Source organism: Leuciscus leuciscus (assembly GCF_965113295.1).
Source record: "Leuciscus leuciscus genome assembly, chromosome: 8".
NCBI classification, from domain to species: Eukaryota; Metazoa; Chordata; class Actinopteri; order Cypriniformes; family Leuciscidae; genus Leuciscus; species Leuciscus leuciscus.
In genome coordinates, this window is record NC_138732.1 from 7,956,747 (window position 1) to 7,973,339 (window position 16,593).

A 16,593-nucleotide genomic window follows, 5' to 3' on the forward strand; every position below is an offset into this window, starting at 1 on the left:
GGCCTGCAGAGAGAAAAAAAGCTTTCACACTCTCATTCACTCCTACACTACGGACAAAAATATCACGCTCAGTTCACTGGTTTAACCCACCCACAACACTAACACACACTCGCGCACGGTTCAGTCAGAGGAAAATGATGAGTGCTCATTGATTTCACCGCACATGACTTCTTCCATCCATGACTTTAGTTGTGGACACCAACCAAAAATGAAAATGAATGATCAAATAAACACATTTTGAAGAGCTTACAGGGTTAGTTCACCCAAAATGTTTAATTCTGTCATTAATTACTCACCCTCGTTCCAAACCCGTAAGACTTTTGTTCATCTTCGGAACACAAATGAAGATCTTTTTGATGAAATCTGAGAGCTTTGTGTCCCTCCATTGACAGCTACACAACTACCACTTTGACGCTTCAAAAAGTTCATAAAGAGTTCGTAAAACTAATCCAAATGAATTGAGAGGTTTAGTCCAAATTTTCTGAAGAGACTCGGTCGCTTTATATGATGAACAGATTTAATTTAGGCTTTTATTCACATATAAACATTCATCAACTCGCACATCAGTTGTGGTAAATGGAAGCTCATTGTTCGCTTGACGTGCGAGAACCAATGAGGTTCATTTTCATGTTACGCAGCACGTTTGAGCTTAAGCAAGAACCAATGAGGTTCATTCTTGCACATCAAACCTAAATTCAATCTGTTCATTATATAAAGTGTACGAGTCTCTTCAGAAAATTTGGACTAAACCGCTCAATTCATATGGATTAGTTTTATGATCTCTTTATAAACTTTTTGAAGCGTCAAAGTGGTAGTTGTGAAGCTGTCAATGGAGGGACAGAAAGCTCTCAGATTTCATCAAAAATATCTTCATTTGTGTTCGGAAGATGAACGAACATCTTACAGGTTTGGAACAACATGAGGGTGAGTAATTACTGACAGAACTAAGGATGAACTATCCCTTTGATAATATCTCAAGCTCAAGACAAGTAATAATCATTCATTTAAAAAGGTCATCATCATGCAAATGCTATAGAATATGACATATTTCAACATGGACTATAGAAATGTTTGATTTGCACCTCGGTTTATTAAATTGAGGACTGCCAAGACCTCAGAATGTTTGGCTTTGGACACAAATACATGCATTCATTTACGCATACCAATAAATTTGGCCCCATACGGCACGGGAATGGCGTGCTGTTGGATTTAGTCTTGAATTTGTTTTGGTACTGTGCATTTAACTCAGTCTAGATCAGTATTTGAGCTGGAGTGGACCTGTTCAGATTGAAGAAGAAAAAAAAACACACCAAAATGACAATTACAGCTAAAAATAAGTCACTTATCCAACATGGTGTCCATGTTATGTGGTTAGCCCAAGGCCCCTTTCACATGACTCGTGTCAGGGCTTCAGTGCACGTCTCAACACAAGCGTCATGCACTTTGACACTCACATGAAAAGCGTTACAGATAACATTACAGAAGGCCGATTCACGAGGTTGCTGGGTAGAAAGAAATCAGAGAACCGTACACAATGAAAATGAAAGAGCTACAATTTATATGAGCTTAAAAAAATCCAAGAAAAAATGTGGGACAAGAGTTCTCAAAACGTTTCTCTTAATGCTCAAGACCAGGGGAGATCTACCAACCTTCAGAGTTCTGATCCAACACACCTGTCTGTAATTATCACATGCTCCTGAAGATCTTAATTAGCTTGTTCTGTTGTGCTTGATCAGGGTTGGAGCTGAACTTTGCAGGAAGGAAGATCTCCAGGAACAAGATTGGTTGCCCTAGACGTTGTGTTATACAGCTCAATGTGTCGCAATGATACAAAAGGCGAATTGTCTGGTAATCCTTTACATTATGAAAACTCAATGACAAATGGGGTCAAAGTTGAAATAGTCTAAATTTTGAGCGTCTCAGAACAACGATTTCACGCAATGCTTGCTGAGGATTCAATGACATGAATCGTGTGAAAGGGACTTAAAGGAGCTCTGGAACTTAGGGTAATTCAGCAATAAAACATCCTAATCAGAAATATTATCATAAAACATCAATAATTTCCTGAATTTTGGCAGTCCAGATGCTTAGGACTGTGGTTTCCATCTGACCAATCCCGTAAGGCTTGAAAATGCGTGAAAAAGGAGGCGGGTCCTACGCATAGCTGGTATGCAAACACACCATCAGCTGGTCTAAATGTTGTAGTTCCACCAGCTTCACCTTCCCTCCAATCTCAGCCGGCCTTCAGCATTTAAAAACAAACAACCAGAACGACAAACCCAGAAGGAACTTTCAAACATGTTTGAAGTAAGGGGATGCTACATTAAAGTGTTTTTCACGGTCATCTTCGTATCAAATATTGAGCAACTTGAAAACTGTTTGACATATCAAAAAACAAAACAAAACGAAAAAGGCAATCGTAACATTGAGGCAGTCAGTAAGAACCACTGTGCTAAATTACAATAGTGCTCCTTAATTATCACAAGCTTTAAAACAGAGCCTTGGGATTACATTCTCTAAACGAAATTACGGCATTTCTCCACACATGGACAAACAAAACCACTAAACACACAAATAAAAATGATTGTCCGTTTTCCATTTGGCGGCAAATAGTTCCAGAGCATCCAATAAAGGGCAAGATTCTGAAGTAGAACTCAGATGGTTCCTCAAATGGAACAGAGGAAAAAAGAAAAACGGAATGACAATCCGCCATTCACTGTTTATTTTTGGTTCAGGACATGTTCGTTTTCAAATAGTGCTTTCATTCCGCTCTTCATTTGTTTTATTTGTTTGTGTGCACCCAGTGTTTACAAGCGCCACGGCGTTCCGAGTGGGAGTAGCGTCACTTTCCATCGAGAGTCCTTCATTATGGGATGGAAGTCATGGGGGGAGGGTCCAGCTGCCCTACGGAAACCATCGGAAAGGAGCTCCGGTTGGCAGCATCACCTTCTTGGAAAGACAGGAAAGACAGAGGAAGGAAACAAGGAAGAAAAACAGCATGAGTCATTGATAATTCAACATAAACAAACAATGGAACAGTAAGAAAATAGGAAATGTCTCATTAAACTGGACTCTCAACCCTCATCTCTAGACCGTTTCCCGTTTCTGTTGCAAATCCCTCTCTTTCTGCGGAGCCAGACTTGCTAAGACCGTAAAGGGCTGAAATACCGCAGTGGTGCAAATGGCAGATTTTTTCCCAGCCTGCTTTGGGACTGGGCAGGGGTAGTCTATGGCTTTGGGACTTTGGGAGAGTGGAGACAACGGCAGCGTTTCCTGGGAAGACGTCCAGAACGAAAGAACGAAGGACCGAGGGAGAAAAAGAGGGAGGGGAACGTTCCCTTCATCATGAAGTAACATGCACAGGCAATGACTTCACCTTACATGACCTAGTCCCTCTCTCTGTTTCCCAAACACACTCTCCCACTCTCTCATTACTCTCTGACAGGGCTTTGGCGTTTGTATGCGCACACACACGCATCCAGACCCCCTTTTCCCTCATCGACCTCACAGACAAGCCAACACAGATGGGCTGTCGGCCCATGCACATGGCCAATCAGACAGAGCGTGAGTGCATGGACAGACACACGCTCTCTCTTACACACACACACACACACACACACACACACACACACACACACACACACACACAAACACTCACCAGATGAATTCCAAAGGTTATTTTTTAACCCATCATCTCCTCTGTGTCTCAAACACAAACACATAAAATATATCAAACATCAAACACATAAACATACACAGGAATGAAAGTAAGAATAGAGGATCAAGGGCACAATAAACACTAGAGATAGACAATATTGTGTTTTTTTTATGGCTGATATCAATGCATTTGATTTTAACCTATATAGCAGAACTGAACTTCTATTTTATTTTCATAACAAAATTATCATTATACTATGAGAATAAAATAAAATTAGGCATTATGAATATTTTATAATTAATAATAATATTGTTATTATTATTATTAATTATATAATTTATTATTATTATTAATCATAATCATAATTGTTATTATTAATTATTGCTGTATTTGTTGCCGTTTCTGCAATTACATTTATTGTTTAATTCTGAATTTTGACGTTAATAATTAAATGATTAATAAACTATAAAAAATATAACATGAATTTGAATTATCATTATTATTAATGAAATTAAATGTAATGTTTATTTTTTGACATAACTAAATTATCATTGTACAACAAAAATAAAATTATTTTATGATATTTGTAATTATTACTGTTTATTTCTGATACAAAAAACAATTAATATTAAAATATTTAAATTAATATTTTTATTATTATATTATTATTGTGAATATCATTGTTTTGTTCTTTTTTTTGGAAACTCGCCAATTTGTGGAAATGTATCGCTAGATTTAATTAAAAAAAATTGTCAAACCATTTATCACCCTATCTCTAATAAACATACAGTAGACATTTTGTTAAATGTTTTTGACGAAAATGGTGAGTGGCGTCTGTGCAGAAGTCATTGCCACAATGCTAAGGTGTTGCTATGCAGTTGCTATGGAGTTTGTAGTATGTTTTTAAGTATCTGTCTGTAGTTATGTGGTTGCTAGGGTGTTCAGGCAGGTTGCAAGCTCCTCTCTACAAGTCTCTTGATTTTAGGTATCAGTAATGTCTGTAGCACAAACAGTATGAACAATAATAATAGTGATACTTGCCTTATCATACACCACTAAAGAAATGTCCAATGAGAAAATGTATGTAATATATCAGGTACAGATATATGTTGATATAATGTGTGTCTGCCTGTCTTTGCCTCTCACACACATACACAGACACTGACACACACTTGTTCCTAAAATACTTTAGTCGCCTGGCTGTGAGACTGAGATTCCTCTAGAGGAAGGGGGAGGGGCCTGTCAGGCAATGTCTGAGGCCCCGCCCACTCAATCTCCTCCTACTTCCAGCTATCAGGGACTTTCCGAGATACCGGTCACCACACAGATGGAGTGAGATGTGTCATCATGCAGTAAACACACATCAACAAAAGATGCAAGCAATGACATGCAAGGTAAGATCAATGGCCAGAAATCGAATGAGATTTGCACAAAACGCACAGGCCTAAGCTGGCTCAAAACACATAAAAGGTCCTACATATAAAAACACATCTATCCATCCCAAACACACACACACATACGCGCATCAAGAAGTCAATAGACCCCCACACCACTGACTGTGACCTGTCAATAGAGGCTCTTTAAACTCCATAAGTCCTCTATGCCGTATTCAACCAGACCAACCTCACTGTCAATAAAAGCACACAAACACACACACTAATATACGCAAACCCACCATCAATATATGCCTAAAACATTTTAAAAACACACTGAGAAACACGCACATAAAAAGCACAAACCACTATCAAGACAATAAAAACCCCAGTTATGCTTCCAGCGATAGAACAACCTAACATCATGTGCTGCATATAATGCTTTCTACAGACCTATAAGATCATTGCAAATCACACTGTACAACATGGATTTAATAAACTGGGCTACGACACGACACGTATGTTGACTGTACGATGATGACGACATCTATTGAATCGTAGTCTACAACGCGAATTAGTATAGAAGAATAAAACATCATCAGCATGTGCTAGTGGTAAACAAATAGAGCAAGATGAATCGTACTTTGGCAATTGTGATTTTTATGTGCAAAAAAAGATGAGATTGTGGACGCGATCATGGCTTGATAGGCATGTCAATTTTGCAAATGGAGCTTGAGGTTGAGGATCGCAGGCTATTTTTGGTCGCAAGACCATGACAGCGGCCATCTTTGAACATCTCTCACTGTATGACGTTTAGGAGCCACGACCACAGAGATCACAACGATGGGTCATCTTTTGTCTGGGACAGCCCAAAATCAAACAATGTGTACCGGCATTAAGACATTTCTTGTTGATCTTTTAAATGAAGCATGTTGCACTGGTCCAACTTATAATTAGCATTTCTTTCCTCCGAAATCGAAATTTTTCGAACTAAAAAACTGATTCAGTGTCATCATGTGATGTAATAATCTCAGCACTATAGTATAATGTTCATATGCGTTATTAGGGCAACTAGATCAGCAACACGCAGCAGTGTGAACGAGGCTTTAGCCAAGAAATGTACTCTACGCACGTATGCAGATTCTTGCTTTTCCATTGTTTTTGTAGTAAACATGCGCTAGACCAACATGTTTGAGCGTTGCACTCTTTTGTAGCATCTTACCCATGACACAAATGCTTCGCTCAATTTTTCCACGGCCCTGCTTTTTCTGTTATAAAATGCAAAAAAAAAAAACACGATCTGTGTGAATTCCTCTCAAGTGTTACGTATCTATAAACTAAAAATATAGTTTTTATATACGTTTTTTTATTTTTTTATATATATATATAAATATAGTAAAAATATAAGTATCTATAAACAAAAATTGCTTAGCAAGATTATTTTGAAATGGTTACCCGCGATGACAGTAGTTGACCGCGTGTTTGCATTCCACTGCACTGGTTTTCCATTGATTTTCAATGTAAACATGCACTAGACGGATGTGTTTGACCGTTGCACTCGCAGTGTTGCCCTGCCCTGTTCCTCAAAAACACATTCTGTTTGAATCACATATTAAGAGTTACCAATCTCCAAAAGCTGCTCAAGTAAAACAAATGTAAAAAAATGTAATTGCTTAGCAAGATTATATTTAAACTGTTGCCGGTCATGACAGTAGTTGACCTGAAAGACAAAAACTCACTACAAAAGACAGTTTATGCAAATTCTCACCATAGCACTCCTTGTGGTAACATATTTGTGTTGCATTATAGATTAGAAATATGACAAAGTGTGAAAACGTAGCTAGAAGCGTTTGCATTCACATGCTTGCATCGAGTGTATTTTGGGCCTTAGACTTCATAGAGACACATAAACACACACAAACTAAGCCCTCTAAACTTTTGCACACACCAACACCTCAATCTCTACCTCCTCAAGGCTGTAATTCTCAAAGAAGCCGGGCTGGTCATTGGTCAGTACACACACACACACACACACATATACACACAACCCCTCTTACACACACAAAGTCCATAATGACTTTCACAGGGGCTGTGTTTGCCTCTTCCTGCAAGGTTGTACACACAAACAGACACACACACACACACACACATGCGGTTCAGGGCCTCTGGAGGACGAGAAAGAGAGGGGTTCTGGGACACATTGACACCTGGCGCTCCAGATGACAGACGCAAAGGCCAGATGGACCATATGAGGCTTTCACACACATACAGAGACACACATATGCACATGCATGTACGCAAACATGCATGAAAACAAATTCATATGCACAAATAAAAACTGTCATGCAACAACAACAACAACAACAAAAAAACACACAGTCACACAACATGTACGAAAAGCCCCATATGCGCTCAATCAAATAATTGTAATTAATCATTTAGAAAAAGTTTGTAGCATAAAGTAAAAATGCAGTTACATTTACCATTGTTTTCACAGCGAAATCCAGTCATTTAAATGGAAATCCATGCGATCTGGAATTTTGTGTGAAAAATGAGACATTACCCCACGAAGATTTTGCAGGCCACTTTGACCAACAGAAAGCTGCTCGGTTTGAGAGTCACTTCTGTGTGAGCTGTTTCATATATCATCACAACACTATTGACAGACCTTTTTTGCCTGCAAAATTTGTTAATGTGACCGCATTAACATTATCTGTTATGCTGGTTGAAGGTCTCTTCTGATAGCAATCACTAAGTTAAGTGGTCTAAAAGTATTTATATGTATGTATATCGTCTGCGGAAGGCGTAGGACCATAAAATGTTCGTCCAATCATTGCATTCAGTCCGATGTTCTACCTTGCCTGTCAACGTATGTATTTCCATACCTCCGCGCACGCTGCTCGCGCAGACATCACGCGTCATCAGTGCGTTTCATGCTATGCAGAGTTATTAGACAGACGTCTTTTACAGATCCTCCTGAACCAAAACAACGAGCTTATCCTGCGTTTACGCCATGACTGTAATTTGGAAGAGATGGAAACCCGTGACGTTATACTCATGGTTTATGACTCGAATATATGCGTTTCAATGGCAACACTGAATCTGCAGCAGTCAGGTGGTACAGGTCAGAGCTCTTTAAGTTGTTTATGTACATTATTATTTTAATGTTATGTGCTTTGAGACATGAGGCAGTTTAACTGTGTCTCTCGTGACGCTTTTGAAGGGGCGTGGCTTTGGAGACGCTCTGAAGGGAGGGTGTGATCTCATGCTTTCAAAGCTAGCTCGCTATTGCTAGCCTCTCTGAAAATTGCCTACCCTACCTTTAATGCAACAAAATCAGACCCTATTTAATGTTTAACATACCGCTGTATGGAGCAGGATTTTGGGCCATTGTGATTTCTCTGTGGACAGAGCTAGTCAGCTATTCATTTGGATACTACCACACTCTTGCTACAGTATGTGGACACTCTCTAAAACACCTGGATGACATGTGCCAGATCTATTACATTGTGTCCCACAGTGCATTGCACTTTCATTTCAACTGTGATGCATGATTTTTATTTACATTTTTAACAAATAATTTAACAAAAATAAAAGGAATCCCGCATATTGCTATAGCTTGCAAATCTTATTTTGATGTTTTAGTCATGCGACCTTCATGTGACCATCATGAAGGTCGCATGACTGAAACATATTAAAATAAGTTTTGCAAGCTATAGAAGTATACAGATTTCTCGATTATTTACTTATTATTATACGCACCTGATTATAGGATTTACAAAGAGTTGCAGAGGCATTTCATTGATCTTTTTTTACACTAATTTTAATAAAAAAGGCAAAATTACCATTTTATTTGTTATTTAATTTAATTTCCAGTCATATGCAAAGGTCATGTGACAACAGTTTAGCATATTAGTCTACTGTTTGAACAGTTTACTGTAAAATAATGTCAACTGTTTCACTTACTATTTTTAAAGAATAGTACACACTTTACACTTTACAGTGTACACAGTATTCAGTTGGTAGTATAGTTTTCCATTTCCAAACATAGCCAAATCTGAATTTAGAATAGCAAACTAATCTTACAATTTCTGGAAAATATACATGAAGATATGTAATACATTTTAAGAGTGGCATGCTAGTATGTTTTTCCAAATTCAGCTTTATAAATGGCGTGGCAGTAATAGTATTATTTCAAGTATTATTTCATTCAAGACTTCCAGGGAAGTTGGTATTTTCGAGTTGGGAAGTCGTTATTACGATGTAATTAAAAAAATGTAATTAAATAAAATTTTTACATATTATATTGTAATTGTACAATACCACGTTTTTTTTATTCATGCCAGTTTGTTTAATTGTAAATTAAAAAAATACAATAATTTTATTAATTTGAGCAAATTTACAATTAATGCAAATCCACTGCCAACTTGGAAATTCGGGCCTTAATGACAATCCCACCAGTTTCCCACTTGTAATTACAACTTGGTGGCATTCATTTGCGCTCAACTCATAAATACGATCTTTCCGGCATGACTTGAATGCACCATATGCTGTTGTCGCCCACATATATAGGTCCAAAGTACCACGGACCGAATACTAGAAACTTGTGTGGCTCAACATTTTATATTCATTGCATTCATTCAAATTCATTAAATTTGATAGCAGAAACTCTGAATCATCTCATCATCGCGGGCAGTGAAGGGGAACCTTACCTGTGGAACATTATGATGCTGCCTTAACATTTTCCTTGCAAGGAGAGAAAAAAAAAAAGCAACCAACTAGACCGATCTTACCATGACACCAATCTCGCAGAGTTAGACCCTAACTAGCTTACATCAGCACAGACTCAAGAGATAATTTTCCCACACCTGAACCTGCCTGTAAACAAGGCAGAAACATCTCAAGTTACGCTGCCTGAGAGATGGGAAACTGCATTCAGCTTGCCATTTGTCAGGATGAGTAATGTTCATATGTGACCATTTATAAACACAAGCAGCATTAATTTCTATGTAGACTGTTTGTAAAAACTAGGGCTGTCAATCGATTAAACTTTTTAATCTAATGAATTACATGACGTGCAGATTAATTAACTGAAGTAGATCACAATATATCAATACTTCCTGAGAAATTAAAAGCCATTATTTTATTGTGGCAAACAAAACCGTTTACACAATCTATTTTTTAAAATATTTTTTTAGTGAGATGCTCAAAAGTTTGGGGTTGGTAAATATTTTTTTCATGTTTTTGAAAGAAGTCTCTTAGTCCCACCAAGTCTGCATTTATTTGATGAAAAATACAGCAACACAGTAAATAGTGTGAAATATTATGATTTAAAATAACTATTTCTATTGTAATATGTTTTAAAATGTAATTTATTCCTGTGAATTTATTTCAGTGATGACAAAGCAGAATTTTCAGCATCATTACTCCAGTCTTCAGTGTCACATGATCCTTCAGAATGAATCACTATGAAATCTGTTCTGCTAGTATTTCATGACTTTTCATTTTTAGACTTTTAGTGCTACTTTTATTCATAGGAATAGTACAGAGAACAGGAAACGATAAGGAGATTAAGGGAGGGAATCAAGAAATGACACAAACCACACTCAAACTTGCAACACCTGCATGAGCATCACAGCTCAACGTGTCAGAAGTGCTGCCAAGTGATTTAGCACATGCGCCCCAATGCATTATGCTGTGGTGCCCGTGCAGGTGATGCTAGTTTACAGCCATAATTTTTATGAATTTACTGTACATTGCTCACCATCTTACCTCCAGCCCGCCAGCAGGTTTCTTTTTGAGCTCTTCGCACTTGCGGAACTTGCAGATCTGATGGCCGGTTTTCCGGTTGCGGCAGCTGCTGCACTGTTCGCAGTTAATCCTGCGCCGGCAGGGTGGACACAGGCCGCAACGCTTCCGCTTTTTCTTCCCGTTGGCGCTGATGGCCGATGAAATCTCGCTCTGCGTCTGCTGGTGTTCCGACGCGCCGGTCACGTGAGAAAGCGCCCCGTCTGCGAGGAACACTCCCGCTGGCGTCATTATGAAGAGCCCCGGGTGATACGGAAAGCTGCCGCCCACTCCACCACTGCCGAACAACGGGAAGTCCATCACACTGCCCAGCGAATCAGAAGCCGAGACCGCCTCCATGTCCCCTCCCACACTGACACTGGAAGGGTCGCTGACCGGAAGGAGCATTCCCGCCCGTCGCAGGAGCTCGGCGGCCTGGGCGAGATGCAGGCCGCTCGGAGAGTCCAGAAGACCGGACATTAACGCGCCCCGGTCCAGTTTGGCGTACCCGACTTGTGACCTGTGCTGGCTGGCCGTAGGGTGAGCTTTGACACCCGTCGCCACCATGGAGCTCTGAGCGAGTCTGTTAGCGTTTGCGACACTGGCGACGGCAGCGGCCGAGCAGGTCGCGATGTACTGCGAGAGAGCCCGTGAACGCTTCAGGCTTTTGCTGAGAGGAGCGCTGATGATGCCACTGCGGTTTCTTCGTTCCACCACCGGGGACGTGTCTTCATCCCCGCAGCAGCTGTCCTGCGCCTCCTCATCCTCTACGGCTCGACTTCCCTCCATGGACCCTCCGCTGGCAGACATGGGCCACAGCGTGAGGGGGAGGGAGAGGGAGATGAGGGAGCTTAGGATGAAGGGGAGGATAGAGTTGCAACGTTCCTCTGAAGACCGAAGCCAAAACCAGATTGACGCGCGCACAGCTGGAGAATCAGCAGTCCACACTAGTCGAGCCTCATGAACATCTTACACATCCATTCGCTAAGGCCTGAGAATCCTAGAAAGGAAAGATAGAAGATACGCAAAGAGGTTAAAGCAAGCATGGTTTATATGCATGCTTCATGAAGAGAGGCAGAGTGTTTCACTACTGGATAAAAGTTTGAAAATAATTCAGATTTTTTTTATTTATTTTTCTGAAGAAGACACTTATGCTCAGAAAGGTTCCATTTATTTGATCAAAAATACAGTAAAAACAGTAATATTGCGAAATATTATTTCAGTCTAAAATAACTGTTTTATATTTTAATACATTTAAAATTGTTATTTATTCCTGTGATGCAAAGATTAATTTTTAGCATCACTACCCTAGTCTTCGGTGTCAGATGATCCTTCAGAAATCATTCTGCTTTGGTGCTCAATTATTAATAATGGTTCTTATTATCACTGTTGGAAATGGTTTCATATTTTTGTGGAAACCATGATAGAAGAACAGCATTTATTTGAAATAGAAATCTTTTGTTACGTCACGTCACAACTGTCACTTTTGATCAATTTAAATGTGTCCTTGAATAAAAGTATTCTTTTTTGAATGGTAGTGTATCACAATTTCCACAAAAATATTAAGCAGCACAACCGTTTTCAACATTGATAATAATAAGAAATGTTTCTTGGGCAGAAAATCATCATATTAGAATGATTTCTGAAGGATCATGTGACACTGAAGACTGGAGTAATGATTCAGCTTTGCATCACAAGAATAAAAAAAAAAATTATAATTTTTTTTTTAATTATAATATTAGTTCACAATATTACAGTTTTTACTGTATTTCTGCAACCTTGGTGAGCATAGGAGACTTTTAAAAAAAATCATAAGTATTCCAAACTTTTGAACGGTGTCCAAACCTAAAGAGTGTGGAGAACACGTCACGTCGGTTTCACCCCTCTGGTTCCTCACAGCACATCATCACACACCATTTTACTATATCTAATACTTTCGAAATAATCATGCGCATAATCATATCCCATTTTTATTAGCTTATTGTTTTGGCTTGCTGAAATAGGCACAAGTTCACTGTGACAAACAATCTGCTGCTCGCTTTGGCCTCATCTGACCCGTTTTGATTCCTCAGCCAACATTTATACATAATATCTGTCCTAGATATCCGTTTTAGTGACAATTACGCTTTGTTCACTGTGCTTCCAGGGAACTAAAACTCACTGTGAAGTAAAAAAAAAAGGAAGAGATTTTGTGTGGATATTGAATTGGACGGTTTGAGTCTGTTAAATTGTTAAATTTCATAACCTTTACGTGCAAAAGCCCGTTCCTGGTGACAGCAATTCTCCTTCAGTGAGAGACGTCTATCAGGGTCCACAGGCGGTCTGTTCTATCACGAAACCGGAATCGTGAGCTCAAGCACAAAGCCCCTGGGGTGAGCCGACAGTGAAATCAGGATGTCTAGGTGCAAGCTCAGCCGCACTGACGCACGTATACGCACGCTCGTCAACGACTTAACATTTCAATTAACTGCCATGCTCAGTAAAGCATGCTATCGTGATAATTAGAGAAAAAAAATTACTTAAGGTTGTGAGTGACTGTCTTTGAAGATGATGTAATTGGCCATTCATTCAAACAAGCATGCATGAATGAAAGAATGAATAAAAATAATAATAATAAATATGCACATCAGAGAGACCAGGGCTAGTTAGTTGTCAAACAGGGAAGTTGTCTTTACTATAAGATTTTGAATTTTGGTTTAAAATATATTTTAAGAGTAAGAGTATTTTTTAACAAACAAACAAAAAATCAGGTTGGGGCAAGTTGTCACATTTTTTTAAATGACTTGGATGTTTCAAGAATTGTTTTTGTGTTTCAGAGCTGTTTGAATTTTGCTATTTAACTCAGATTCCATTGTGACAATGCTGTCACAAAAGGTCAACATGTGTTAAATGAACTGTATTTCTTGGTGAAATAACAGTGGAAACATCATTAGCCGTTTTATGTAATCAACGCTATAAAGTTTGTGTCTAAATAGGAATTCACTTTCCAAAATAAACATTTGTGACAACTAGCCCTGGGTATTTCTACATATTTACCGTACATACTGAGCAGTAAAAAGTGCACACATGCAGTAAGCTATTTCTAACTGATCTAAAAATTGCACTAATTAGTGAAACCTAATGTATTCAGGTTGTCATACTGAACAGTATGATTAAACCATGTGAAACACACTTTTACTGTACCTGCCAAAACATTTTTACAATACGGTGTTTTCCGTATCAAAACAGATGACAATATCAATTACATGTCATCACAGAGTCATGATGGGAATTAAAACTTACTGGAGACAGGTACCCCTCAACTGCAGGTAAACCAGGACAAAAGCTGCATCTAGTGAGGGTTTCCGTAAATGATTGACCTGGCTTACAGATAAATAAGTTCCTAGCAACAGTTTGAATGCTCACTCAGCAATGTAATACTGAATTACCTCATGTCAAACATATATGAGGCTTGGAAATTGCTGTGTCCAGTATTGCGGCGAGCCAGAGGGACAATAGCTCGACGTAGAGAGATCTGGACATCACCAGGGAACAATAGCCAAACCTGCACAAATAGCCCAACTGTGCCTAAACAAGATGACCTGCTTTTCAAGATCTACATGTTCTGTCAAACAATCACCTCAATTACACCCTTACTGGATCAATCCCAGCAAAAGACCATAGATTAATCGCAGATATTCACAAAAGATCATTGAAATAATCAAAATGCAAAAACTGCACGCGCCACGCACAAAAAGTTTGCATACAACTCATAATGGATTAATAATCAACAGCACATATAACGTGCATTCATACTTACCGTCGTCTCTCCAAGAGAAATTCTGAATAATTCAGAAATTCCCACTCGGTATATCCCACATATTTTTATCCAGACAACCAATAAAAACAGAAAATGTCACAATAGTAGCTATGTTTACGGTGACAACATTGCAAGCAAACAACAAACAAATAGCTGTAAATTCAACTATTCCCTGCGCCTTTTTGGTTACGCGTGGCAAAGTTGCACCAATGCATCTAATGCATATGGGCAAATTATCAAGCAGATGTAACGCCGATCATTTAGAAAGTAAAACAAAATCCCTTTTGTCTCATCTCGACCGATGTGTCTATGGTGACAGCGCGCGGTATGCGCCAACACGTCGCGTTGGTTAAGCACATTCCCTTGTTATTTCAGTGCCAACTTATTCGTCTTGGCTGAATGTCATTGTAACTTTGAACAGTCCTCAACAAAGTCTCATTCCACTCCCTTTGATACATATAGGGTATCTGCATATTTGCAAACACAGGCGTCTTTTCATTCGCACCGCTCGTGAGCCGAGGGGAGCGTTCCGACTGTCCGAGCGGTCCGGTGCTCTCACGCGCTGCGGTGATTTATATAAAAGAGAGAGAGAGAATAAAAGCTAAAAGAGCCAAACGAAAGCAAATGCTCACCCAGACTGAATTATTCTCGTTGTTTCCTTCAATAGCCCCCAAACACCGGCAGATACACGCAGAACGCACTTTGTCCGAGAGCGAGCGCGTGCGCTCCTCCAGCCTCTCGCGTCTCTCTATCCCACCTCCACATCCTCGCGCCCGGAGAAGAACATGCAAACACATTTCATAGATTTTTGGAGCTTCACACAAAAACCGAAGTGGACTTTCCGTCGGGGACAAAATAAATAACCTTTAAGAGGTGTGGATGAGCGCGAGGGGCTGTCTGCGGTGGTGCATATGAGAGTGGAATAATGAATGAAGTATAGTTTTGAGAGGGCTGGACACTCAGCCCATTGTTGACTCCATTCTTAATGGCTGTTGGCTGCGCTCGTGACTGATGTATTATATCAGAACTTTTGCACATTCAGGCTTTCCAGGAACTTGGTGCTGATTGATATTTTAATATGCAAAACACGACTCCAAAATATGAGCCCATGGGGTGCTCTGGTAATGAGAATGAAATGCAAATTGTAAATAATAATTGTACGTGTATGAAAACTGAAAAATAATAACAATAAATAATACCATAATAATAATAATAATATTAAAACAATAATTATTTGTATATTGCTATTGCTTATAATATATAATAAATGAAATCAAAATATAATTAATTAAATATTACTTTGTAATATTATTAATAATTCATGCATTCATTATCAAATCAACATATCATTAGGCATAGCCTACATTAAACATATTGTTAATCGTATACTTTTATTAATTAGATTAATGTATTTTGTTTGCTGTATATTGTTAATATTGTTTCATTTTGTTTTGATTAGTTATTTTATAATTAATGAATATTAATGCAATCTGTTAATGTATTTAACAGGAATACCCAAAAAGTAGGCTACTCTTATAAAATGTATTAATTTATATTTATTAATGAGATTGACAATATATTTTACTTGCAGTATATTATTGTTTAATTCTATTTTTAGATGAATTCTTTCAAGAAATATCAATGCAATTGATTAATGTATAGCCTATTTAATAGGAGTACCCGCAAAATAATCCAATAAAGCACATTCATTTCAGTTTATCTATCAGTCAGCATATAAAGAGTCCGAATTGGAAGGTACTAAAGGGTCGTTACCATAATCGTCGTGTTTCTCTGTGTTTGCTGACTTTCTGTGGTCGAAGAGCCATTTTGCTGTGGGTCCATTTGTCCGTCCGTCCGCTCCTCTTCGTCGCTTTGAGTCCACTCCAGCTCTTGTGAGCGTCCCGTGTGTCTGGCAGGCGGCCAGCTGAAGTGTGGGGAAGTGACACCGCCAGGGCGGCAGAAATTTTCCTCCGTTT

The 16,593-nt window shown here is 38.8% G+C and overlaps 1 protein-coding gene across 4 annotated transcripts; it reads right to left on the minus strand.

Annotated features, from left to right (window-relative positions):
• Positions 1 to 1,068: 1,068 nt before the first annotated feature.
• On the minus strand, positions 1,069 to 15,569 carry cxxc5b (CXXC finger protein 5b). 4 transcript variants are annotated; one of them, XM_082177142.1, is made up of 3 exons: positions 15,250 to 15,569; positions 10,796 to 11,818; positions 1,069 to 2,946 (listed from the first exon to the last, which is right to left on the minus strand). In XM_082177142.1, exons 2-3 carry the CDS (start codon positions 11,626 to 11,628, stop codon positions 2,943 to 2,945), a joined length of 837 nt encoding a protein of 278 aa, XP_082033268.1. In that variant the 5' UTR covers positions 11,629 to 11,818; positions 15,250 to 15,569; the 3' UTR covers positions 1,069 to 2,942. The 4 variants fall into 4 exon arrangements, with proteins under 4 accessions (XP_082033268.1, XP_082033269.1, XP_082033267.1 ...); XM_082177143.1 differs by having other exon boundaries at positions 1,069 to 2,949; XM_082177141.1 differs by having other exon boundaries at positions 10,804 to 11,818; positions 15,250 to 15,566.
• Between the last annotated feature and the right edge of the window lie 1,024 nt (positions 15,570 to 16,593).